The sequence below is a fragment of the Melanerpes formicivorus genome, unplaced genomic scaffold (assembly GCF_026170545.1).
Source record: "Melanerpes formicivorus ecotype bairdi unplaced genomic scaffold, bMelFor1.0.p_v2 SCAF_77, whole genome shotgun sequence".
NCBI classification, from domain to species: Eukaryota; Metazoa; Chordata; class Aves; order Piciformes; family Picidae; genus Melanerpes; species Melanerpes formicivorus.
The window spans coordinates 1,382,082-1,409,256 of NW_027142429.1; the positions used below are offsets into that span (position 1 = coordinate 1,382,082).

The window sequence follows — 27,175 nt, forward strand, 5'->3', positions numbered from 1 at the left end:
CCCCTCTCACTCACCCCTCTCACCCACCCCTCTCACCCACCCCTCTCACCTATACCTCTCACCCACCCCTCTCACTCACCCCTCTCACCCACCCCTCTCACCCACCCCTCTCACTCACCCCTCTCACCCACCCCTCTCACCCACCCCTCTCACCCACCCCTCTCACCTATACCTCTCACTCACCCCTCTCACTCACCCCTCTCACCCACCCCTCTCACCCACCCCTCTCACCTATACCTCTCACTCACCCCTCTCACTCACCCCTCTCACTCACCCCTCTCACCCACCCCTCTCACCCACCCCTCTCACTCACCCCTCTCACCCACCCCTCTCACTCACCCCTCTCACTCACACTTCTCACCCACCCCTCTCACTCACCCCTCTCACCCACCCCTCTCACCTATACCTCTCACTCACCCCTCTCACTCACCCCCCTCACCCACCCCTCTCACCCACCCCTCTCACTCACCCCTCTCACCCACCCCTCTCACCCACCCCTCTCACCTATACCTCTCACTCACCCCTCTCACCCACCCCTCTCACCCACCCCTCTCACCCACACCTCTCACCCACACCTCTCACCCACCCCTCTCACCTATACCTCTCACCCACACCTCTCACCCACCCCTCTCACTCACCCCTCTCACTCACCCCTCTCACCCACACCTCTCACCCATACCCCTCACCCACCCCTCTCACCCACCCCTCTCACCCACCCCTCTCACTCACCCCTCTCACCTATACCTCTCACCCACCCCTCTCACCCACCCCTCTCACCCACCCCTCTCACCCACCCCTCTCACCCCTCTCACTCACCCCTCTCACTCACCCCTCTCACCCACCCCTCTCACTCACCCCTCTCACTCACCCCTCTCACCCACCCCTCTCACCCACCCCTCTCACCCACCCCTCTCAGTCACCCCTCTCACCCACCCCTCTCACCCACCCCTCTCACCCCTCTCACTCACCCCTCTCACCCACCCCTCTCACTCACCCCTCTCACTCACCCCTCTCACCCACCCCTCTCACTCACCCCTCTCACCCACCCCTCTCACTCACCCCTCTCACTCACCCCTCTCACCCACCCCTCTCACCCACCCCTCTCACCCACCCCTCTCAGTCACCCCTCTCACCCACCCCTCTCACCCACCCCTCTCACCCCTCTCACTCACCCCTCTCACCCACCCCTCTCACCCACCCCTCTCACTCACCCCTCTCACCCACCCCTCTCACCCACCCCTCTCACCCCTCTCACTCACCCCTCTCACCCACCCCTCTCACCCCTCTCACTCACCCCTCTCACCCACACCTCTCACCCACACCTCTCACTCACCCCTCTCACTCACCCCTCTCACCCTGCTGGCAGCTTAGCTTTAGGAGGACCGTAATTACCTCTGAGACTTAGACACCCTGTGAAATTTAGCTAAAATTGGCTGATGCCTTCAAAACCAATCAGGGGCATGCACACAGAGTGATCTTAGAAGCTTGTTTCCATAGAAACTCAGCTGAAAGCTATAATTTCCTGAATTAAAACAAGGCACAGGCAAGTTGATCACTGGGGACCAAGCAGGGCCCCAGCTGAGTGCCCCCCGTGTTGCCCCAGCCAGGCTGGCCTCATGGCTGTGCACAGCCTTGCACTGTCCTGGCTCTCTCCTCTGCTGCCCTCCACTCCCACCTTTGCTGTCCCCCCCAGCTCCTCTCAGTGCCCTACTCAGCATCCTTGCTCATCATCACAGTCCCTGCCCTTGCCCCATCGTCTGCCTGCAGCTCCCCTCTCTGCAAAGACCTCAAAGTCCTCCAGGCCCCGGGTGTCTCAGTGGGAAGCAGGCTGAGCATGAGGCCAGGCAGGCAGGAATGCTCAGAGAGGTGACCCTGGCAGTGTGCCCTTCCTGCCCAGTCTCTGCCAGGAGAGTGAACCCACAGCCCAACACACCCAGACATTCAGTGGGGGCCATCTCCATGGCGCTGCAGTGGGTCACTGCTGCTGCAGGGCATCACTGCTCCAGCTCTGAAGTCAGTCAGGTAGGTTTCCTGAGCTGCTTCTGCAGAAAATGAGTTTGAAAGAGGAGAAAAATAGCTGAAGCTGAGCCTGCTGGGACAGCTCCCAGCCCCTGAGGGTGAGCAGGGAACCCAGCACAAGGTCATGCTGTGGACAGGCTGCCAGTTTGCTCCAGCGAGCAGGGCCCTGCAGAGCTGCAGCTGGGCCTGTGTGTGCAGGGTCCCCTCGCCCTGTCCTCACCTGCACTGTGAGGAGGTCCCTCTCAGTGACACTGCTGAGCAAGCCTAGCTGCCCTCCACTGCAGCACGGATCAAATCCCACCTGCACATTTCCTACCCCTTGCCTGCCTTCTCCCTCAGTCCACCATCCTGTTCCCACCCTTCCTTCCAGCAGTGCCCTGCATGCCCCCAGCTCTGCCAGCTACCATTGCTGTCCCTGCAGGGCAGGCTTGCTGGCCTTCCTGCCATGGTTTTGCTTGTTGGGGGATGCCAAGACCTGCTGCTGCTCCAGCCCAGCAGTCCTGCTGCTGCATCTGTGGGAGCCTCTGCTGCTGCCTGCTGAGCTTTGCCTGCTGAGCTTTGCCTGCCTTTGGCACGGGGGTGGAGGCACTATTTTTGCACAGAACATTTGCATTTGGGGAGGTTCACATTTCCCAAGCAGAGGATGAGTCGTGCTTCAGATCAGGCCTGCTCTCACCCACTGAGCTCCTGCACCCGGACTGGAGCCTCCACCCAGGCTGCAGGGGCATGAGGTCCACTGGCCTCTGCTAACCCCAAGGTGTCCTGGTGGGATGGGTTGTGAGCTGAGCTCCTGGGGCAAGAGTTGGCCAGGGCAGCATCTCATTGCCCCTGCACACAGCAGCCTGAAAGTCTCTGTGCTTCCACAGCATTTGTGACCCTGGAATCTGAACCTCCTTCCTAGGTGCTGTCAGGACTGAATGTCATGGGAAGCCTCAGGATAACTTGTTAGCCAATTCTATTCTCTCTCCTACCAATACCACACAAACCCAGAGGGCTTCACACAACCAAGCAACCCTCAAGCCTCAGATAGCTCCTGCCCAAAAAACCCTCAAGCCCCAGAGGCTCTGCCCCTTGCAGGCCCCTCTGACACCTGGGGAGCACCCAGAACCCCCTGGCTGTCACCAGTGAGCAGGGCAGGAGCTAGTTGGTGCATTTGCCTTGGCTGAAGAGCAGCCAGCCCAGCAGCCTGGCAGAGCAGCGCTGCAGAGCTCATCCAACACTATGTAGGTCAACACTGGCAGCTGTGAAAAAATAACATACTGGGGAATGCAGGAGGGGAGGGGGAGGGGGAGGAGGAGGGGAGGCAGCAGCAGATTTAACTGGAGAGGGCGGATGGACAGACAGACACAGAGTTAGGCAGTGCAGTGCAGACACCATTAACCCTCCTGAAGGGCACTCTGGCTTTACCCCAGTGAGGTGCTAGGCTAGAGACATGCAGCAGTTACCTTGTCAGAGTATATAGACATGCGTGTTGTCAGACCAATGACAGGGATCCGGTAGAAGCCAGCTGTGTATGACACAGGAGTTGGTGTGAGGTGGTCGTTGGGAGCAGGAGGGTGGCTAACTAAGATTGCATAGACCTGCAGGACAGGATACACGACACAAACATTATTTCACGGGAGCCCTGCAGCGCCATCGCTTCCCTTTGCTCTGCTGCAGCCTGGAGCAGCCCCCACTTAGCACCACAAGGGCAGGGAAAGGCTCAGGGGAGACCTCAGAGCTGCAGTTCAGTATCTGAAGGAGACCTGAAGGCAGGCTGGGGAGGGGCTGTGGGGATAGGAGGAGAGGCAATGGTTTGAAAGTGGAGCAGGGCAGAGTTAGGTTGGACATCAGGATGAAGTTCTGCACAGGGAGGCTGGGGAGAGCCTGGCACAGGCTGCCCAGGGAGGTGGTTGAGACCCTGTCCCTCGAGACGTGCAAGATCAGCCTTGCTGTGGCCCTGGGCAGCCTGAGGTTGGGGGTATCCCTGCTGCCTGCAGGGGGGTTGGGCAAGATGCCCTCTGAGGCTCCCTTCAGTCCAGTGCAATCTGTGACTCTATGGAAGGGCAAAGCCCCAGAGAGCAAGTGGTGCTGTGTGGTGCTGTGCCACAGCTCAGCTGTGATGGTCCTGCTCAGGATTGTGTCTTAATGGCAATGCCATCTCTGGCCACTCTGCTCACTAAACTAATAACTTCCATGGGTTACAGATTAAAGGGAAGCATCTCCCTCCCAGCCACGCTGTGTAATGCGATTTCTTTAACCACACATTTAATACTCTGTTGTAATTCCCCTCTGAGGACCATTACAAACAAAGTGGTCAGCTGGGACTCTGAGCAGGAGAAGGAGCACAGAGCCACGGAGCAAACATCTGGCCCTGAGCACGCAGGCAAATGGGAGAGCTGGGGGGGTGGCAGAGCCTGGGGTTTGCCCTCAGCACTCTGGGGAGATGGGGTGCAGGGCATCTGGGTTAGACTGAAATGCAGAGCTCTTGGTCAGATCCTGCTGTAATTACAGGGCTGGGATTTTGGTTTCCAGCAGGATCCTGGCTTGTGTCAGAGAGGAAGGAGTGGGGTAATCCCCAGGGGATCCTTTATTACACTGATGTCCTTTCATGGCACAAGGAATGTCCCCAGCTGGTGACAGCTCTCCAGACAGGCTGAATCAGTGCAAGGACTTTGATGTCTGGGAGAAAAATCACAAATTTTCCTCCTCCAAGCAACTGCCTAAGCCCCAGGATGTGATCTGCTGCTGGGCTGCAGCCACGGCTGGCTAGGACAGGAGAGAAGGATGAAGCCTGCCTGGGGAAGGGGACCTGGCCACTGCCTGGGAAGAGGGAAAATCCTGCCTGGTGCTGGTTGGGAGCAAGCTGAGGGTGCAGAGTGAGCCGGGGCGGAGCTGGAGACCCTGCCATGGGAGGAGTGACTGAAGAACGGGTTGGGGAGGTCACCTGGGAGGCAGGAGGAGCGGAGTGCCCTGCACAGAGGCGCCCAGTGCCCTGCTGACAGGAGGGGTGGGCGAGGACCTGCACCTAGCTGGGGCAGGGACCTTGAGGCAGGGCCGGGCACTGGGGGCAGAGCCTGGGGGCCGTGCGGGGGCGAGGGCTGTGCCGTGCCGCACAGCAGCTGACCGACAGGAGCCATTTTGCATGTGCCGGCTCCCAGCCCCTCCTTGCCTTGCAGCCCTCTGCTCGGCCACAGCACCAGCGAGCCGGGACCGATGGTGGCTGTCACCCACCGTGGGAGAAGACCGTGGTCACCCACAGCACCCTGACTACCAGCGCCCACAGCCTCTTCTGCAGCCTGGCTTAGCTGCCCCTCATGCCCCACCGCTTACGCAAGGCCGTGCCAGCGCCCGCAGCCCTGCACCAGCCCCGGGCTCCGTGCGGTTTGCCTTGGGGACAAGGTTTAGAGGTAGCCTGGGGACAGGCAGCCATCAGCCGAGCTGCTTAGATGGAGCCCCGGCTCAGCGGGGAACCCGCACCAGCCCTCTTCCTGCTCCGCACCGGGCAGCTGGTACCTTTGCCAGCCTGCCCGGCTCTGCCACCATTCCCAGGGATGCCGCTGCCACCCTCCAGCCCAGCCCCGGGCAGCTGATCCGCGAACGCAGCACCTCTGCCGCGCTGAGCACCTCTGCCCTCCCCAGCTTCCCCCCACGGCTGGCTGTGGGTCCCTGTGTGCCAGCACTCGTCTGTGTGTGCGACCTGTGTAGGCATCTTTTGCAAGTGTGTGTGCATGCACTTGAGGGGGTTGGGGGGTGGGGTTGTACCTGCATGTCTGCCCTCTTGATGGTGGGGGGAATGGTGCTGGTTAGCTTGGCTCAGCACCCACAGGGGAGCCAGAGGGGCCCAAGGCACCCAGGCTGCACCCACCACTGTTGCAGATGCGGGCTGCTGAGCGTGCCCCGTGCAGAGAGGAGAGGGGAGAGCTGTGCTTGTGTGTGCAGCATGCACAGCATGCCCGATGTGCGTGCCCGGGGTGGGAGCGTGCACGCCCTGCCTGCAGCCTGCGTGTGCCCACGGCTCCGGTGTGTGTGTGGCAGGGAGTGTGCTCCTGTGCCCTCTTCACACGCTGCCTGGTGCTGGGGGGCGTGGGAGCTGTGGTGCTGGGTGCCATGCAGGGTGGAAACAGTCCTCCCGGTGCTTGGCCTGGGCTGCGTGCAGGGGGTGCTTGTAGTGCACGCAGCAGGGGGGGCTTGCATGGCAGTACGTGTGGGTATGCACACAGCGCGGGGGGTCGGGCAGGGGGTTGGAACTCGATGATCTTTAAGGTCCTTTCCAAGCCAAAGCAGTCTGTGATCCTGTGTATGTGTGCTGGATGGCATGTGTGCAGCAGTGTGCAGACATGCAGTGCCCTGTGTGTGCCCATGGTGGCACAGTGTGCGTGCGTGGCACACATGTATGTGTGCCTACAGACATGCCCACAGCCACACGTGAACAGGGTGTATTGTGTGCGTGCATGCTGCTCCCCATGCCCACAGCTGCCTGCGGTGTGGGGATGCCCAGATGTGCACAGGGTATGTGCACACATAGCTCTGCATGTGCCCGTGTGTGCCCCTGGCACCGTGTCTGTGCTGCACGGTCTGCGTGTGAGTGCATGCAGCTCTCTGCACACATGGGCTTGGGTGGGCACCTCTGCACACCCTCCGTGTGTGTGCGTGAGCCCCTGGGCTCTCGGGGGGGTGTGCAAGCCTGTGGGTGCTCTTCTGTGTGAGCAGGTGCCCGTGTGTCCCCCGGGCTGCGTATGCGAGTGCGGGCAGACCCCGAGGTGTCTGTGAGAGCCTCTGTGCACCCCGCGGTGTATGTGGATGTCAGTGTGTACCCTGGACTGTGTCCGTGAGCCCGTGAGTGTCTCAGGGTCGGCGCGGGTGCCCGTGCGGGTGCCCGTGCGTGTGTCCGTGAGCCCGGCCGCGCTTGCATAAAGGCTGCAATGCGGGCAGCGGCACCCCGGAGCCCCGGGGCAGGACCCCGCTGGCCGCTGCTCTGCCCAGCCCGAGCCCCGTCGGCGTTCGGCCGCGGGGGCGGTGGCTCCACTCCCTCCGGGGACACGGAGCGGGGGGGGTGCCCGGCGGAGGTGGAGGCGGCGATGGGGGGCGGTCGCCGTCCCGGGGTACCTGGCTGGAGATGAGGTCTTCGCAAACGGAGAGAGCCATCTGGATGGCGTTGGGCTTGTGCGTGACCGAGGTGGCGTTGAGCTGGAGCTTCCATGTGCCGTGCCGCTTGTTGGCCTGGTTCACCGCCTCACGGAAGATCTGCTCGTGTTTCTTGGTGCTCAGCACCGCGCCGATGTTGACGATCTTGGGGTCGCAGCCGGCGCGGGCGAAGGAGGAGGAGAAGAGCAGGGCGAGCAGCAGCAGCCGCATGGTTCGCATCCGCCGCCGGCCCCGGCGCTCTCCGCTCAGCGCAGCCCCATGCGGGGCCCGGCCCGGCGCGGCGCGGGGCGCTCTCCGTGGTGCTGAAACGCTGCTCCGCTCCGCGCCGAGCCCAGCCGAACCCAGCCGAACCCAGCGGAACCGCTCCGCCCGCCGCCGGCTCCGCCCGCCCCGCGCTGCCGCAGCCCCCGCCCCCGGCCCGCCCCCGGGACCCCCGCCGGCCCCGGCCCCTGCGGCACTGCGCGGCACCTTCCTGGCCCTGGGACCCCCGCCGGCCCCGGCCCCTTTGACCGCTCTTGCCCTCTCTTGTCCGCGGGGCCCCCGCCGGCCCCGCACCAGCCCCGGGCTCTGCGGCGGTGGTTGCCCGCTCTGGTCCCGGTCCCTGCGCTAGCTCTTGCCTGCTCTTGTCCCCGAGACCCCCACCGGCCTCGGGCGCTGCTGCAGTGCCCACACCCCCGGCCACTTGACCCCCAACAGATCTGCACCCTGAGGCAGCTCTTGCCACCTCCCCGTCCCCGGGAGCCCTGCCTGACCTGAGAGATGTGGCAACGCTCGGCCCCCGGCCCCGAGGCACAAGCCAGCCCCGGGCGTTGCAGCAATGCCAGGACACCCAATCCGCTCTCAATTCACGGGACCCCCGCCAGCCCCGAGCCCTGCAGCAGTACACGCTCTCTCGGCCCGCCCCCGGGACCCCCCGCCGGCCTCGGGCCCTGCGGCAGTGCCTCGCTCGGTGCGGGGTCCGCTGTGCACGGACACAGCCCCTGCTGCCTGCCGGGCTGCTCACCGAGGGGATCGGGAATGGGTTGCTGGGCTGGGGTCTGGCTCCCGCTCCACTAGGAAGAGCGTCTGGTGAGGGGCAGGGGGCAGAGCTCGTCTAGGGGTGAATCTTCGTCTAGTGGTGAGCATCTCCTGATATCCTGGGTGCACCCATCTCCCGGGGGGTCCCATCTCCTGGGTGCCCCCATCTCCTGGGGTTTCCATCCCCTGGGGTTCCCGCTCCATCCTTTGTAGCAGTCGGGGGCCATGTGTTCCACTCAGTTTGGGAGGCAGGCTCACATCAGACAATGGGTAAGACAGGGTCTTCCCCAGCCATAATGACACCAGCCTGGGAGCAAACCAGGGTCTTCAGGATTTTTTCCCCAGAGCAAACATTCCCAGTTATGTTGCATCTCTGGAAGCCAGGCTTCCCAGCCCCGGCTGGGGACAGTTCCTTGTGACATGGATTCCGTCAGGGTTTGAATTCACTCCAGTGCTGGAGAACCTTGACCAACACTCCTGTTGGGCAGGCATACCGAGCAGACACTCAGCCTGGTTCCTTCTCTTCACTCTGTCCCTCCAGACAGAGCCACCACTCTTCCAGACATTAGCTCACAGGGCAACCAGCCATTTCCCTCCATTTAATTCACCACATTCCTCTTGCATATGACCTTAAGATTTGTCTGCTGAGATCTCTTGGGGTTCTCTTCAACTATCTGTCCCTGGGCTTAGCCTTCCCAAAGGAAGTGGATGCACAGCAGCTAGTGGCCACCTCCAGCTCCATTGCTGATCATAGGATCTTTTGGGTTGGAAGGGACCATTAAAGGTCATCTAGCCCAACCCACTCCTGCACCATGCCTCTCCCATTCCAGGGCCGGAGGGGTGAGGTGGCCAGAAGAGCACATTGCTCCCAAGAGCTGCCACTTTTGGCCTTGATGGAAAAAACCCAAAGGGGCTGCAGATAGCCAGAGGGTGTTGCTTTGTGCTGGCAGGGGACAGGTGCCATCAGCCAGCCCACTGTGTGCCAGCCAAGAGGAGAGCAGGCTGAGCACTGCAGAAGGAAAAATCACCAGGGATATTTTTACCTCAGCCATTTGGAGGGTGCTGCTGCAGCCCACCTCTGTGCCTGTTTGCAAGGGGAGTTGAAGCAGAATATTTTCCACCCCCCCCCCCCCCCCCCCCAACGCAAATTTCCTCATTGGCATCTCCGAGGCGCAAGTTGCCATGGAAACCGTTTTGCCTGTGTCCCACGTTGCCCACATGCACTCAGCAGAAGCTGCAGAAGCAAAATGGCTGTTGTGTAATGCGCTGCAGGGTGACAGTGTGCTCCCCCCAGCCCCCCTCCACCTCGGAGACCCTCTCAGAGGAGCTGCAGAGGGTTTGGGAGAGCAAGGAGGGCCACGGAGGTTGGGATGTGCTCAGTGAGAGCAGGGAAATGGTCTCACCTCGCCTTAACTCTTGCACTGCTTTCCATGGAGCTCCACACCGACCCTGCTGTGCTCTCAGCATGGACTTCCAGGCAGCTTTACCCTTTCCAGTGTCCTGGTGTCATTCCTGCTCCCCCGTGCATGGCGGTGAGGGCCTTGCGGGACTCGTGTGGTGTGGCTCTGTCCACCCTGAAGTGCTGTCTTGAAGGGACAAAGGGTGCAAGGTGAAGGCAGTTGCAGCCATACCCTTTGCACACATTTGACTTCATCCCTGTTATCTGGGTTCAATCCCTTCACTACATCCTTTGTCTACCACGTGCATTTCCAGGAGACTGGGAAGAATCTGTTTTGGAGCAGGCTAGACAGACCTAGATCTTGGTGGATGTGATGGCAGCAGGACAATAAAGACAAGGCCTGGCCACAGCAGGGGACTTAGCAGAGAAGGTGGAGGAAAAAGGCAGGCTTTGAAGCCTTGCTCCCACTGGGGTGCAAAAGGTCTTTCCTCATTATCTGGAGTTCCCTGCAGGGAGAAAGGGAATGTGGTTACTGAGCCCCTCCTGTGTCACCCAGGAGTGCAGGAGGACCATCCTCAGGGGCAGGGTCTTCCCTCTGTGCCTCCAGTCTTTTTTTTTGTCTCCAGAGGCTCCTGTTCCTGATCCTTCTACAGAGATCTGAGGAATGGCTGCTTCCCTCTCAGGCCGTGCCTCCCACCAGGCCCTGTTGTCCTGGCACCAGGAGCAGCCTGGATCACAACCTCCAGCCGCCAGGCTCAGCCGGCACAGACGTTGTCACCACAGGACTCCCACTCGTGCTGTGTCCTCAGGCTCTTTGATCAGCTGAAGGCTGTGGGTGCACACAGGCTTCTCCCAGGGTGGAAGCCGTGTAAGTGGCAGCTACAGCCACGTCCAGCACCTGATCCTTCTCCACAGCAAGCAGCAGGCTTTGCTTCTCCTGCCACTGGCTCCTGGCACAGCACAGCAACCTTCTCAGCCATGGCTGGGCACTAGAACTTGACACAGCCTCCTGTTATTCACCAGCCTGTGTGTGGAGTGATCCTGCTCTTCATGTTTGGCACCTTCTGGATGCAGAGGAGCTGGCCAAGGGCATGGGGCTGATGTTGGTGTGTTGTCCCACTGCCTGTGGATGCTGTGATTCCTTCTGTGTACAACCTGCAGGCTTGAGGGGAGCAATAATGAACCCAGCTGGAAACTGCCTGGGGGTGAGGCAGGATGTGGGAAAGATAATGTGGAATTCCACAGAAGGGGAAATCAGGCATCAGGGACATGGCAGTTGCAGAGGACACCAGGGAGCTCCAAACAAACTGAAGCCTTAGTCTGAGAAGCTAAAATTGAATGAGTAGCAGCAACCCCCACCCCAGATATGGAAGTGCTCTGTACAAGACAAAAGAGTGGTTCAGCTAAGCTGTAGAATGAAGCAAATCACATCCTGAGTGCCCATGGTGGTTCTCTAAGAGCAGTGAAGAACTGGAATGTGGTGTAGATATTCATAGCATCATAGAATGGTGTCTCACCACCCCCACTGGAAGGAATTGCTTCCTCATCTCCACTCCCAGTCTCCCCTCTCCCAGCTCAAAGCCATTGTTCCTCAGCCTGGCACTCCCAGCCCTTGGCCAGAGTCCCTCCCCAGCTCTCCTGGAGCCCTTCAGGTCCTGGAAGGCTGCTCTGATGTCTGCCTGGAGCCTTCCCTTCTCCAGGCTGCACAGCCCCAACTCTCCCAGCCTGGCCCCACAGGGGAGGGTCTGCAGCCTCTGCTCATCTCTGTGTCCTCCTCTGGAGCCTCTCCAGCAGCTCCAGGTCCTTCTTGTGCTGGGGGCCCCAGAGCTGGAGGCAGTGCTGCAGGTGGGGGCTGAGCAGAGCAGAGCAGAGGGGCAGAATCCCCTCCCTGTGCTGCTGCTCTCCCTGCTCTGGCTGCAGCTCAGCACTCAGCTGGCTCTGGGCTGCCAGGGACCACTGCTGTGAATTGTTTCCTTTAGCTGAAGTTTTTGGTTTAACCAACTGTTCAGAAACTTCTCCAAGTTTATCAAGTTTCAGAGGAAGGTTTTCCAAGAATGGGCTCTGCTCAAGAGCAAAAATCTGCCCAGGGAAAGGATTTGTTGGAATCAAGGCTGTGGGAAATGTGGGTTTGCAGAGTGCACAGTGCTGGAGTCTGAGTTGAAGCAGTTCAGTGCCTGAAACCATTCTGAGGTGAGAGGTTGAAAATGAAGAGTGAAATAATCCTGCTGAGGAGAGCTGCTGCTCCTGAGCTGCAAAACAGTTTGGTTTCATCTGCATCATTATCTGCTGCTGAAACCTCACAGCATTGGCAATCCAAGGGTTTTCCCTCCACCCTTTAGCTCTTGCTGAGCATTGCTCAGCTCCCCTCTGGGGCTGCTCTTCTGCAGGCTCTCAGCCCCAGGGCTCTCAGCCTTTGCTCCTCCCAGAGCTGCTCCAGGCCCCTCAGCATCTCCACAGCCCTTTGCAAGACTCTTTCCAGCAGGAGAGCATCACAAGTATGGCCTGGGAAGGATAAAGAATGGCTCTAAATCCCAGACTGTGGGTGGTGGCAGACAGCTGGCAGGGATGATGGACAAGGAAGGGGGTGCAGGGCCCCCCTGCAGCTCATCACCACCTTTCTGGGGACTGGTGCTATGCATTCCCCACTGGGGATGTGATGTGTGTGGGCATCTGGGCTGCAGCAGCAGGATGTCCTTGTCACAGTGTCAGCCATGCTGCCAGACTGGCAGGCAGGGCCTGGTGGCTGCAGACAGGGAGGTGCCCAAAGGCACTGTTCCTGTGGTGGAGGAGCAGTGGGGTGGGGATCAAGGTGAAAGTGCCTGAGCAGCCCTTTGGATGGGGCTGTTGCTGTTGTATGTTCTGGCCCTGCACCCAACCCTCTTGCAAATGGTACCCAGGATGGTACTGATGGTCTTCCAGGATCTGAAGGGGGCTACAGGAAGGCTGGGGAGGGACTGCTCAGGGTCTCAGGCAGTGATAGGACTAGGGGGAATGGAATGAAGCTGGAGGTGGGGAGATTGAGGCTGGAGGGGAGGAGGAAGTTCTTCCCCATGAGAGTGGTGAAGCCCTGGAATGGGTTGTGCAGGGAGGTGGTTGGGGCCCTGTCCCTGGAGGTGTTTAAGGCCAGGCTGGATGAGGCTCTGGCCAGGCTGATCTAGTGTGGGGTGTCCCTGCCCATGGCAGGGGGGTTGGAACTGGCTGATCCTTGTGGTCCCTTCCAACCCTGACTGATACTGTGATACTGTGATGGGCTGCAGGCCCAGGCAGGGCTTGTGCTCTTCCTAAAGCTGTTCCCAGCTGAGGAGGGACTCAGCACAGCCTGCTCTGCAATTCAGATGTGGCACAGCTCCCTGCTCCAGAGCTGCTTGTTTAGCCTGGAGAAGAGGAGGCTGAGGGGAAGATCTCATTGATGTCTACAACTGTGTTCTACCCCTTTGATCCCTCACTCCAAGGACAACATCGAGGTGCAGGAGAGGGGCAACAAAGCTGGGGAAGGGTCTGAACAACAGGGCTGAGGAGGAGCAGCTGAGGGAGCTGGGGGTGTTCAGTCTGGAGCAGAGGAGGCTGAGAGGAGACCTCATTGTTCTTTATATCTCCCTGAAAGGAGGTTGCAGGGAGGTGGGGGTTGGTCTCTTCCTAGTATCAGGGGTTGGAAGGAGAGGAAATGGCCTGAAATTGTGCCAGAGGAGGGTTAGGTTGGAGATGAGGAAAGAGTTCTTTGCTGCAAGAGTGGTCAGGGACTGGCACAGGCTGTCCAGGGAGGTGTTGGAGTCCCCATGCCTGGAGGTGTTCCAGAAACCTGTGGCCATGGCACCTGGGGCTGTGGTTTGGTGGCCCTGGTGAGGCTGGGTTAGTGGTTGGATTGGATGCTCTTAGAAAGCTTCTCCAACCCAACCAGTTCTATGATTCCAGGTTTCTATGGTGCAGCACAGAGCTGCCCTGCTGTGTGTATCAGCTCCCCACACAGAGCATGAGCTTTAGGCCACCCTCCCAAGCACAGTGTGTGCCACCCCTGGAGTCCCTGCCCTTGCAGAGAGAAGCTGCAGCAGCCTCCTATGCCAGCTGACAAGAACTGAGGTCTCTCTCCTCCTCTCTTGTCAGGTTCCTACACTGTCTGAGCACAGGAGCATTGCCACCACCCTCCAGGGCTTTGCCTCTGTCCAAGGCAGCTGGGCACTTGCAGGGCTGGGGAGACAGCAGTGAGGCTGAGTTTTGGACACCAAGGGGCTCCTGAGCTGGCAGGAGGATGTTCAGGTGACTGGGAAAAGGGTGGGACATGGAACCCCAGTTCAGCCAGGGGTGAGGTGGTGAGAAACACAGAAACATTTCCTGTGAGATCAGCAGGAGCTGAATTCACAGCAGGAGAACCAGGAGGGGGTGGGAATTTCCTCTGGGATGCTTTGGGAGAAGCAGCATGCACAGCTCTGGAATGCTCTGCAGGGAAACTTTCATTTTGACACCATTCCAGTTTCCTGCTGGAAAACCAGCCAAGAGGTGGCTGGGCTTCAACTGCCTGCCACTGTGTCCCAGGAGACTGCACAATTTGTCCTCAGGGACCTGCAGTGCCTTGGGACTGCTGCATAGCAGAGGCTGCAGAGGTGCTCAGAGAGATCAGTCACTGCCTGGGGCTTTCCTCCAGGTCTTCACTTGGGAGGGTGTTGGAGCCTGGGCCCAAGTCATGCAGTCACTGGTGCAGAGTGGCTGGAGATGGAGCATGCTGGGGGACATCAGGCCCTGTGCAGCTCTTGGTGCTGCCCCACATGCACAGCTTCCATGCTGGAGCTCCATCCATGGGAATGCCTGCTGATGGCATGTGGCTGCCTTCTTCACAAGGCAGGGATGACAAGGAGCAATGGAAGCTGCAGCACAGGAGGTTCCACCTCAACACAAGGGGGAACTTCTTCCCTGTGAGGGTCCCAGAGCCCTGGAGCAGGCTGCCCAGAGAGGTTGTGGAGTCTCCTTCTCTGGAGCCTTTCAAGGCCCTTCTGGATTCCTGTGTGAGCTGAGCTAGATTCTATGCTCCTGCTCTGGCAGGGGGGTGGACTTGATGATCTCTTTGGGTTCCTTCCAACTACTGACATCCTGTGATCCTGTGACACCCAGGGCTGTCAGATTCACTTCCTTTCTTTCTTTGGACCCTCTGGGGACAGTGGGACTCCAGTGGGAGCTGTTGCATGGACAACCTCCAGCCCTGCTCATTGCAAGATGTGGCGGTTTGTGCTTGTGCAGCATCTTGCTCAAGCAGAAATGGCCCCACAATGGTCCCCCCACCTGCAGAGGTTGGTGATGTGCTGGATTCCGAGGGACAGAGGCCATCTGAGCTTCTCCAGGTGGCTGTGTCTCCCCAGCAGAGCCCAGGCTTGGTTGGCAGTGTCACCTCGTTGTGCCCTGTCAGGGGCAGAGGGAGATCTTTGGGCACATCCAACTGCTGCGATGGGTTGAAGCTGAAAATGGTGAAGGAAAAAGGTTTCAGTGACAAATGAGGCACCCTGGAATTTGCAGCCCTTCCAGAGGTGAGTCTTCAGGTTGTATGGGAAGGAGGAATAACCTGCAGCAGGACAGCATGGGAAGTGATCTGCTGGAGAGCAGCCCTGTGGAGAAGGACCTGGGAGTGCTGGTGGGCAGCAAGTGCTGCAAAGTGCTCTGGTGACCAAGAAGGCCAAGGGGGTCCTGGGCTGCATTCAGAGGAGTGTGGCCAGCAGAGCCAGGGAGGTTCTCCTCCCCCTCTGCTCTGCCCTGCTGAGACCTCACCTGGAATATTGCATCCAGCTTTGGGCTCCCCAGCTCAGGAGGGACAGGGATCTGCTGGAGAGAGTCCAGGGGAGGCTACAAGGATGCTGAAGGGACTGCAGCACTGCCTGGGGAGGAGAGGCTGAGAGCCCTGGGGGTGCTCAGTCTGGAGAGGAGAAGGCTGAGAGGGGATTGAATCAATGTTTATAAACATCTGGGGGCTGGGGGTCAGGAAGGAAGGGACAGGGACAGGCTCTGCTCACTGTGCCCTGGAATAGCACAAGGAGCAATGGATGGAAACTGAGCACAGGAGGTTCCACCTCAACATGAGGAGGAACTTCTGCACTGTGAGGGTCCCAGAGCCCTGGAGCAGGCTGCCCAGAGAGGTTGTGGAGTCTCCTTCTCTGGAGCCTTCCCAGCCCCATCTGGATGTGTTCTGTGTGCCCTGTGCTGGATTCTCTGCTCCTGCTCTGGCAGGGGCTTGGACTGGATGATCTTTGCAGGACCCTTCCAACTCCTAACATCCTATGATCCTGTGATGTTGTCTTCACACTGATGGCTGCAGAAACATGTAAGAGTTCCCTCCTCTGAAGCCTGCCTTTGGGAGGAGGCAGCACACAGCTCCTCAGCAGACCCTCTCTGTGTGCATGCCCAAGCCTCCTGGCCCCCTCCAAGGAGCCCAACACAGTGCTGTGACCTCCCTTCACATCCTGGGGTCCATCTCTGCCATGCCCCAGCCAGATGTGGATCTGCTCCCCTGTAGTGAACGTTGCCTAGGACACCTCAGAGCTTGGCACTTCTTGTTGCTGCTGGGATATGTTCCTGTCTTTGGGAATGTGCAGCTCCAGGGCTCTCCAACCCTTGCAGCTCCCAACTCTCTCCCATCATGAATGCTTCTGACTTTGGGAGCATGGAAAAGCTGGAGGGCTGCTTTCCAACCTGCCAGCTGTTGGCTTTCAAAGGCTGCAAAGATGATCAATGAGAGCAGTACAGCCTCGGGAGCAGCTTTAGAGGGTGCTGAGCAAGGCAGACAAAGGCAGAGCTGGCCCACACCAGCATGCAGGGGCAGGAGCTGAGTGGCACCAGACCTTCTGCTGCACTTGATGGAGCTCAGCCCAGGAGCCAGCTGGCAGGCTGCACTGTGGAGCCTGGGTGTGCTCCAGTGCACACCAGAACAGATAATTGGTGGCTTAGGGCTCCAACACAAGCTCCAGAGCAGAGGAATGTGACAGCAAACCCTTGAGAGGGTCCTGCTGCCATGGGGGGCTGGTGTTTGGGAGAGGATCAATACCCTGTTGCTGAGGACAGACAGATGGATTGCACAAGCTCTGTTATGGCAGCAGCCTCAAAGCAAAGCACAGCACACTGAGACAAGGCTCAGCAGCACTGTTGGTATCTCACCTCCTGCCCTGGAGGCATCTCTACAGTACTCACAGGGCAGCACATGTGGAAAGCAAGACCCTGCCTCAAGATGGACAAACACAGGAAAAATGCTACTGAGAGTCTTTGTGAGCAGCAATCCAGATCTCCAAGGCTTCATCTTCCTCCTGCAGGCCTGTGAACTGCCCTTCACTTCCCACTGCAGCCACCATGGCAAGTCCCAGTCCTGTTTCAATGTGTCCAAAAGCCTTGGCCAGCCTACAGGGCTGCAATAACAGAATACAGAATTAGCCAGGTTGGAAAAGACCTCAGAGATCATCCAGTCCAAGCTGTCACCCAGCACCATCTGATCAACTCAACCATGGCACCAAGGGACTCATCCAGGCTCTTCCTAAACACCTCCAGGGATGGGGACTCCACCACCTCCCTGGGCAGCACATTCCCATGGCCAATCTCTCTGTCTGGGAAGAATTTCTTCCTCACCTCCAGCCTAAGCACCAGGTGTTGTATTCACTCATTTTTCATAGCACCATAGAACTCCTTGGGTGGGAAAAGCCCTCCAAGAGCATCCAGTCCAGCCAGCAACTCAACCCCACCCTGGTCACCAAACCATGGCCCCCAGGTGCCATGGCCACAGGTTTCCAGGCATGGGGACTCCACCACCTCCCTGGGCAGCCTCTGCCAGTCCCTGACCACTCTTGCAGCAAAGAAACCTTTCGTCATCTCCAACCTAACACTCCCCTGGCACAATTCCAGGCCATTTCCTCTCCTTCTATCACCTGAGACTAGGGAGAAGAGACCAACCCCCACCTGGCTCCAGCCTTCCTTCAGGGAGTTGTAGGGAGCCAGAAGGTCTCCCTTCAGCCTCCTCTTCTGCAGGCTGAGCACCCCCAGCTCCCTCAGCTGCTCCTCCCCAGCCCTGTTCTCCAGACCCTTCCCCAGCTCGGTTGCCCTTCTCTGGGCCTACCCCAGCCCCTCAGCATCCTTCTTGCAGTGAGCTACCCAGAACTGAACCCAGGATTTGAAGTGTGGCCTCAGCAGAGCTGAGAGGGCCAGGAGCAGTTTCCTACTCCCGCTGCCACAAGAGGCTCAACATAAAGAGAAACAACATGGAAAGGAAAACTGAAAGGGGGGGGGGGGGGGGAAGGTTAAACTAAAAACTGAAGTCTGAGACTAAAAACTGAAATGAAAACTTAAATAGATAGCAATAGAAATATGGAAAGGGATAGAAATAGAGATAGAAATAGAAATGGAAATAGAAATGGAAATAGAAATAGAAATAGAAATAGAAATAGAAATAGAAATAGAAATAGAAATAGAAATAGAAATAGAAATAGAAATAGAAATAGAAATAGAAATAGAAATAGAAATAGAAATAGAAATAGAAATAGAAATGGAAATAGAAATAGAAATGGAAATAAATAGAAATAAATATAAAATAGGTAGAGATAGAGATAGAAATAGAAATAAATAGAGATGGAAATAGAAATAGGTAGAGCTAGAGCTAGAAAGAGAAGTAAATAGGAATGCAAAGGTAAATAGAAATAAGAACTGGAATTAAGAATGAGAAATAGAACTAATAGAGACAAATAGCAATCTTATTTAAGGCTCTAACATTCAGCTGCAGCAGCTTGCAGCACAGCCTGTGCCAGGTGAGGAGGCGTCAGGTATGCTGCACCTGAAGGCTGAGGAGGAGCCGAGGCTGCCCTGGGCTGCAGCGCGGCCGCCCCGGAGCGGCAGCGGCCCCTGCGCCGCCGGGCGGCCGACAGCTCCCGGGGATGCGGCAGGGTGTGATGAGCTGCCCCCCCGCTCCGGGGTGCCACCACCGCAGCCTGGGCAGCTCGGCACCGCAGCTCGGCACCGCCAGCCTCGTTTCACATGGCCCTTTCTGCAGCCAGCAATGCCTCCGGCCTGGGGACAGCTGCTCCGGCCGCCGCTGTCCTGGCAGCTCCGTCCCGGCAGCTCCGTCCCGGCAGCTCCGTCCCGGCGGCTCCGTCCGGGCGGCTCCGTCCCGGCGGCTCCGTCCCGGCGGCTCCGTCCGGGCGGCTCCGTCCGGGCGGCTCCGTCCTGGCGGCTCCGTCCGGGCAGCTCCGTCCCGGCACCTCCCTCCTGCTGCCGCAGACCCCAACGCGGCCCCGGCCCCGGCTCTGGCAGCTGCCTGGTGCCATCTCGTGGTTGAGCAACTGCTCTGGAGCAGCCCTGTGTCTGTCCTGCCGCTGGAAAGGGAAGGGAAGCTCAGCTCCAGGGTCTCACTTCAGCGGAAGATTCCTGCGAGGCCTTGCCCAGGCTGCTGCCTGCAGCCCTGGGTGACGGCAGCCAGAGCTGCCTGTGCAGGAGGCTGGGGAGCAGCCCTGGGGAGAAGGACTTGGGGGTGCTGGGGGTGCAGAGCTGGGCAGGAGCCAGCACCCAGCGCTGCCAGCCCAGCCCCAGCCTGGCCTGGGCTGAGCCCCAGCAGTGTGGGCAGCAGGGGCAGGGAGGGGATTCTGCCCCTCTGTGTTCTCTGCTGAGACCTCCCTGCAGTGCTGGGGCAGCTCTGGAGCCCTCAGCACAGCACAGCCAGGGACCTGCTGGAGCAGGAGGCCACAGCAGTGCTGGCAGGGCTGGAAGCCCTCTGCTGGGAGGCCAGGCTGAGAGAGTTGGGGTTGTGCAGCCTGGAGAGAGGTGAAGGCTCCAGGGAGACCTTCTGGAGGGCTTCAAGGGCTGATCAGAGAGCTGGGGACAGACTTTTGAGCAGGGCCTGTTGGGACAGGACAAAGGCTGAGGGTTTGAACTATAAGAGGGAGACTGAGACTGGGGAGTAGGGAGAAATGTTTGATACTGGAAGTGGTGAGACCTTGGTCCAGGTTGCCCAGAGGGATGAGAGCTGCCCCATCCCTGGAAGCAATCCAGGTCAGGTTGCCTGGGGCTCTGAGCAGCCTGCTCTGGCTGCAGCTCTGGCTGCAGCTCTCCCTGTTAGCTGCAGACTGGATGACCCTGAAGGGTCTCTGCAACCCAGACCATTCCATGGTACTACAGCTCTAAGAGGCCAGGCAGTGAGTCTCTTCCTAGATCCCCCCTCAGCTGGCAGGGGGATGATAGAATAGAATAGAATGGAATGGAATGGAATGGAATAGAATAGAATGGAGTGGAATGGAATGGAATGGAATGGAATAGAATAGAATAGAATAGAATAGAATAGAATAGAATAGAATAGAATAGAATAGAATAGAATAGAATAGAATAGAATAGAATGGAATAGAATAGAATAGAATGGAGTGGAGTGGAATGGAATAGAATAGAATAGAATAGAATAGAATAGAATAGAATAGAATAGAATAGAATAGAATAGAATAGAATAGAATAGAATGGAGTGGAATGGAATGGAATGGAATAGACCTGAGAGATCATCCAGTCCAACCTCTCACCCAGCACCATCTGATCAACTCAACCATGGCACCAAGGGCCTCATCCAGGCTCTTCTCTTCAAGGTCCCTTCCAACCCAACCCATTCTGTGACTCTGTGACTTCAGCCTCCTTTCAGCACCACCCTTCCTGAGTGTGACAGCTCCACCACTGTGACAGCTCCACCACTCCCACGGCCAGGCTGTAAATGAGGAGGTTTCACTCTGAGTCACCCATGGCAGTGATCAGGGATGGGTCCTGAGGAGCTGCTGGCTTTCAGGAGTGGTTCAGCTCTCTGTAGTGACAGCTTCCACGTCAGCCCTGTCACGTTAGCATGGCAGAAGAGCCTCTGAATGGCAACTTTTTTCTCCTTTTAAGGCTCGAAGAGAGCTTTGGTTGGAATCCAGGAAAGCTCTCTGCATACACCTCCCCTTCAGATCTGCTTTGCACTGCCTGTGTAGGAAGAATCTCTTACTCAGAGGGCCCCTGGAAGCGTTGCAGGATCTGGCTGCACCAGTTAGCTGAAATCACCACTTCTAGATGTGGCTGCAACCAGCCAACAGCCTTGCCCTGGGGCTTGCTGTGCCTTCAGCTGTCAGTTATCCTCCTGAGAAGTTCAGCTCTGCTGACTGGGATTGCTCAGCAACAGCTGAGGGGCAGGTCTCAATAAGCCGGGGCCAGACTCTGCTCAGTGGTGCCCAGGGACAGGACCAGGGGCACTGGGCACAAACTGGAACCCAGGAGGTTCCATCTGAGCAGGAGGAGAAACTTCTTCGGTGTGAGGCTGCTGGAGGCCTGGAGCAGGCTGCCCAGAGAGGTTGTGGAGTCTCCTTGTGTGGGGAGCTTCCCACCCCCCCAGGCCATTGTGCTCCTGGGCAGGGTGCTGTGGGTGCCCTGCTGGGGCAGGGGGCTGGACTGGGTGAGCTCCAGAGGTCCCTTCCAAGGCTCACCCCTGGGGATTTATAGTTCTGCAGTACAGTCTGGGTTTTTTTCCCCCATGATCAGTCAGGAGCTGCATTCAAAGGAGAATTTGGTTTCAAGGCAGGAGCAAGGATGTGATTCACCACAAAGTGAGAAAGAACATTCTGGAGATACACAGAAGAGCCCTGCCCCAATGCCTGGCTCCAGCTGCAGTGCCTCTCCTCAGAGCCATTGTCATCTGGAGCTCTGGAAAGAACAGAGCTGCAGGAGCTGCCCTGCTCCCACACAGCCCCCGAGGGTCAGGTTGGGTTAAGCACACTGCAAAGCCATCTGTGCTCAGCAGGTCACCCTGATGGGCCGTGGAGAGCTTGGCTGGGCAGCTCCTCCAGCACTGGGCTTGCAAGGGACTGACAGCCAAGCAGGGCCACAGGGTCCAGCATGGTGCTGGATGAAGCTGGTGAAGGGTCTGGAGCACAGGTCCCATGAGAGAACTGGAGCTGCTTAGCCTGGAGTGAAGGAAGCTGAGGGGAGACCTCCAGGCTCTCTGCAGCTCCCTGAAAGGAGGCTGGGGCCAGGTGGGGTCAGTCAATAGGAGAAGAGGAAACAGCCTCAAGTTGCCCCAGGGGAGTTTTAGGTTGGATATGAGGGACAATTTCTTCTCTGAAAGGGTTGTCAAGGCCTGGCTCAGGCTTCCAAGGACCATGGTGGAGTCCCCATCCCTGGAGGGCCTGAACAGCCTTTGAGATGTGGTGCTGAGGACCATGGTTCCTGGACACCAAGTTCATCAGCAAATTTGCAGATGACAGCAAGCTGGGAGCAGATGTTGGTCAGTTGGAGGGCAGAAGGGCTCTGCAGAGGGACCTTGCCAGGCTGGACAGATGGGCAGAGGCCAACAGGATGGCATTCAACAAGTCCAAGTGCCAGGGGCTGCACTTTGGCCACAACAACCCCAGGCAGAGCTACAGGCTGGGGTCAGAGTGGCTGAGAGCAGCCAGGCAGAGAGGGACCTGGGGGTACTGGTTGACAGCAGCTGAACAGGAGCCAGCAGTGTGCCCAGGGGGCCAAGAAGGCCAATGGCATCCTGGCCTGCAGCAGGAACAGTGTGGCCAGCAGGAGCAGGGAAGTCCTTGTGCCCTGTGCTCAGCACTGCTGAGGCCACACCTTGAGTCCTGTGTCCAGTTCTGGGCTCCTCAGTTCAAGAAGGACATTGAGAGACTTGAAGGTGTCCAGAGAAGGGCAAGAAAGCTGGGGAGGGGTCTGGAGCACAGCCCTGTGAGGAGAGGCTGAGGGAGCTGGGGTTGCTTAGCCTGGAGAAGAGGAGGCTCAGGGGAGACCTTCTTGCTCTCTGCAACTCCCTGCAGGGAGGTTGTAGCCAGGTGGGGGTTGGGCTCTTCTCCCAGGCAAGCAGCACCAGAACAAGAGGACACAGTCTCAAGCTGTGCCAGGGGAGGTTTAGGCTGGAGGTGAGGAGGAAGTTCTTCACTGAGAGAGTCGTTTATCATTGGGATATGCTGCCCAGGGAGGTGGTGGAGTCCCCATCCCTGGAGGTGTTCAGGAGGGGATTGGATGTGGCACTTGGTGCCATGGTTTAGTCATGAGGTCTGTGGTGCCAGCTTGGACTGGATGATCTCTGAGGTCTCTCCCAACCTTGGTGTTTCTGTGAGGCTGTGATGGTTTGGTGGTGACCTGGCAGTGCTGGATTGGCCTCAGTGATCCTCAGCAGACCCTGAGCAGTTCTGTGATTCAGTGCCTGTGTGTGGGCAGCTGAAAGCCTCTTTCAAACTTCATGAGCTGCATCCCACCCCAAGCACCAGATTTTTTCAAGCAGAAGTGGCAGTGAGGTCTCCTCCTGCCCCCTCTGACCCTCACTGACTGGAAGAGAAACCCAGCTCCTGCTGCTGCTGTACCTCCCACACGGCTGCGTGAGGCTGAATGGGAAGGGAGGGCTCTGCTCTGCTTGCTTGCCAGGCAGAAAGCAGAGGGATGAAGGCTTCCAGTCTGGAAGGAGCCACATTTGCTGTCACTGGACTCATTTAAAAGCCCAAATTCCCTTCACTGGAAGAGTGCAGATAAAGTCCTAAAGCCACAGCTGCTCCTGCAGGGCTGGGACAGAGAAGGGCTTGAGCTTGAGAGGAGGAGATGGCTCCCACTCTGCACAGCTGTGACTGAGAGCAGCTCCTCGTAGTTCCTTGGAGCTCCAGGTGGTTAATTCATACAACAGAAATTCAACTCTTGGACCAGTCTTAAGAGTAGGGAGAGAGAGGCAGCTATTGATCAGCACTGAACAGATCCCCTCTGGGGCTGCTCTTCTGCAGGCTCTCACCCCAGGCCTCTCAGCCTTTGCTCCTCCCAGAGCTGCTCCAGGCCCCTCAGCAGCTTTGCAGCCTCTGCTGGATCCTCTCTGTCAGTTCCCTGTCTGCCTTGAGCTGGGGAGCCCAGAGCTGGACACAGGACTCCAGCTGTGGCCTCACCAGGGATAAGCAGAGAGGGAGAACCTTCCTCCATCTGCTGGCCACACTCTTCTTCACACACTCCAGGACACCATTGGCTTTCTTGGCCATGAGGGCACATTGCTGGCAACTTGTTGTCCACCAGGGCTGCCAGGTCCTGCTCTGCAGAGCTGCTTTCCAGCAGCCCACCCTCACCTGTGCTGCTGCAGGTTGTTCCTCCCCAGGACCATCCAATCTAAACCTCCTCTGGGGCAACTTGAGGCCATTTGCTCTTCTCCTGTGGCTTGTTACTAGGGGGAAGAGACCAACCCCACCTGGCTCCAACCTCTCCTCAGGGAGCTGCAGAGAGCAATGAGCTCTTCCTCAGCCTCCTCCACACTGAACACCCCCAGCTCCCTCAGCTGCTCCTCCCCAGCCCTGTGCTTCAGACCCTTCCCCAGCTTCATTGCCCTTCTCTGCACCCAAAGGAGAGTCTGTGCCACAGAGCATCTCCCAGGAAGACAGCCTCTGAGTGGTGGTTTGGGACAAGGTGACCCTTAGCAGCAGTGCCAGCCTTGGAGCTGCTGCTTTTAACCAGCCCCTTGCTGTGTTCTCTGCAGTGCCAGGCTCTTGCCCTGCCTGCCCTGCAAGGTGAAGGGGAAGCTGCTGGGCTGGCACCGCTGTGAAGGGCTTGGTCCAGTGTGGGCAGTGCCTGAGCAGCACGAGGTCACCACCAGGGACCAGTGGTGTTCTGTGGGCAGACTGAGCACATCCAGGCAGGGAGCCTGGACCCTCCATGGGCATGTCCATGCCTTGGTTCTCTCCTGAAATTCAGTTCAAGAATATCTCCTTCCAGTAAATCTATTCATGGATGTCTCTCCCAAGCAGAAGCCAGACAGGAGCCAGCAATGGGCACTGGCAGCCCAGAAGGCCAAGGGCAGCCCAAGGCTGCCCTTGGCCTTCTGGGCTGCCAGTGCCCATTGCCAGAGATGGAGAGAGAGGATCCTGCCCCTCTGCTCTGCTCTGGGGAGACCTCACCTGCAGGGCTGTGTCCTGATAAGGGTCATGGGACATGGACCTGATGGGGAGGGTCCAGAAGAGGCCACAAAGATGATCAGAGAGCTGGAGAACCTCTGCTGTGGGGGCAGTTGGGGCTGTTCAGCCTGGAGAGGAGAAGGCTGCAGGGAGACCTTAGAGCAGCCTTCCAGCAACTGAAGGGCTCCTAGAGGAAGGCTGGGGAGGGACTGTTCAGAAGGGGCTGTGGGGATAGGACGAGAGGCAATGGTTTGAAAGTGGAGCAGGGCAGAGTTAGGTTGGACATCAGGAGGGAGTTCTGCACAGGGAGGCTGGGGAGAGCCTGGCACAGGCTGCCCAGGGAGGTGGTGGAGACTCCATCCCTGGAGACAACCAAGATCAGACTTGCTGTGTCCCTGGGCAGCCTGATCCAGCTGGAGATGTCCCTGCTGCCTGCAGGGGGGTTGGACAGATGCCCTTTGAGGCTTCCTTCCAGCCCAGTGCAGTCTGTGAGCCTATGAAGGAGCCAGGCCCTGCCTGTGCTCAGAGTCATCCCTGGGGAGTGTGGCAAATGTTCCCCAGGCACAGCTCAGGAGCTGCTCAAGCAGAGCACAGATGTCCTGGGTACTGGAATGGAAGCTGTTCCTTTGCTTTGGCTTGTAGCTGAGGGCACTGAACAAGATTCTCTGGGAAGTGCAGCACTTGGTGCCAGGAGGCTTCAACCCATCAGTCACTGAGATGGAGATGTGCAGATACTTAGCTGTTTAATCACAGAGTCACAGAGTTCTTTGGCTTGGAGAAACCCTCCAAGATCACCCAGTCCAAGGAGCACCCAGCACCAGCATGGCCACCAAACCATGGCCCCAGCACCACCATGGCCACCAAACCATGGCCACCAAACCATGGCCCCAGCACCAGCATGGCCACAGGTTTCTGGACCCCCTCCAGGCATGGGGACTCCACCACCTCCCTGAGCAGCCTCTGCTGGTCCCTGACCACTCTTGCAGCAAACAAATTGTTCCTCATCTCCAACCTAACCCTGCCCTGGCATTACCTTGGGGACAGGGCTGGCTGTAAAACTTTGTCTCCTGACAAGACCCCAGGTGCCACTTGGTGTCACTGTGCTCAGAGCTGAAGCTCACACATGGAGACCAGGCTGCAAATTGACACAAACTGCTCTGGACCCTCCTGTGCTTTGTGTTCTGCATCAAAGGGCTCAGCTCTGCCTTGCTGCAGACCCCAGGGACCCTCCCAGCTCCCCAGGCAGAGCCTCCCTTACAAATGCTTGAGGCCAGGAGCTGCCCAGGGAGGCTGGGAGCTGCTGCTCCCATGCTTGCATGCTGGTGAGCTCTGCACTGCATTGGTGCTCCTGGCTCAGCATCACCCCAGAGCAGGACTGGGAGCAGGAATGTGCCATTGCTGCCCTCTGCCAGCACAGAGCCCTGCCTGCCCACCCTGGCAGCAGCCCAGATGCCCAGGTGCAAGCTGTGCCCTCCCTGCTCTCCCTGGCTGCTGTGCTGGCAATGCTTCACTGTCAGTTCTTCTTGCACACTGGGTCATGGTTTGCTGCTCTTCATTCTGGGAGCTTCTTGCATAGCAGGAAGGATTCTGCAGCTGGGTCCATGCTGTCCTGCTTCTGGAGCCACTGGGAATCCCCAGGAGGAAACTTCAGGAGATGGCAGAAGCTTGGACAAGGGCCATGGCCCAACTCAGCAGCCTGAGTCTCCCAGAGGCCTGAGAGCACCAATACCTTGGTGGCCCTGACCTGGGGCATTCATCCCCTCCTTGCCCATGGCCCAGGAGCCCCATTTCAGCTCAGCTCTGGACCTTCAGCTCCTGTCCTGAGCTACACTGTAGGAAGTCTCCAGCTCAGCTGCAGACAGTCCCACCCTGACCTCCACCATGGTCCTGCCCAGCTGCCATCACCAGATCCCAAACCTGAGCTCCAGTGTGACTTCCCAGCTGGCCCTCAGCCCTGCCTCATCACCATCACCTTGCCTGATGATATGGAATGGAGTCTTGATCCAGCCTGGCTGCCACCTGTGGGCCTGCCCTGTCCATCCCTCTCGGGGTGCTGGGACTCCAGCACCCATTCCCTGGGGAGCAGCTGCCCTCAGTGAAGGGTGATGGAGAAGCAGAAAGAGGCAGAGACTGCAGCTCCCAGCCAGAGCTGTGATGTGGCATGGCTTGGATCATGGAATCCTAGAATGGACTGGGAGCTCCAGAGCTCATCCAGTCCAACCCCCTGCACTCAGCAGGGACATCCTCCACCAGATCAGGTTGCACAGAGCCCTCTCCAGCCTCACCTTGAATATCTCCATGGATGGAGCCTCAGCCACCTCCCTGGGCAACCTGCTGCAGTGCTCCAGCAGCCTCCTGGGGCAGAACTTGTTCCTCCCCTCCAATCTCAATCTGCTCTGCTCTCATTTCAAACCCTTGCCCCTGGGCCTGGCCCTGCAGGCCTTTGGGAGCAGTCCCTCTGCAGCCTTCTTGTAGCTCCTTCAGGTACTGGAAGGCTGCTCTGAGGTCTGCCTGGAGCCTTCTCTTCTCCAGGCTGAACAGCCCCAGCTCTCCCAGCCTGTCTCCACAGGGGAGATGTTCCAGCTCCTGATGATTTTCATGGCTCCTCTGGACCCTCTCCATCAGGTCCATGTCCTTCCTGTGCTGAAGGTCAAGGTGGACTCTTGACTCACACCTTCCAGGGTGCACATCTGCACCACACAGACCCAAGTACTGAGGTCTGGCAACACACCTGGGC

General features: G+C 58.4%; 1 protein-coding gene across 15 annotated transcripts in view; it reads right to left on the minus strand.

Annotated features, from left to right (window-relative positions):
* GRIN1 (glutamate ionotropic receptor NMDA type subunit 1) overlaps positions 1-7,496 on the minus strand; it is a 53,183-nt gene extending 45,687 nt beyond the window's left edge. For all 15 annotated transcript variants that reach the window (XR_010990560.1, XM_068164232.1, XM_068164227.1 and 12 more), the window contains exons 1-2: positions 7,108-7,496; positions 3,465-3,599 (exon numbers count right to left, since the gene is read on the minus strand). Coding sequence is in view for 14 of the 15 variants with exons in the window: in XM_068164232.1 (XP_068020333.1) it covers positions 3,465-3,599; positions 7,108-7,365 (393 nt within the window). In the remaining variant the exon portion in view is untranslated. The remainder of the gene's footprint in view (positions 1-3,464; positions 3,600-7,107) is intronic.
* Positions 7,497-27,175: the final 19,679 nt, after the last annotated feature.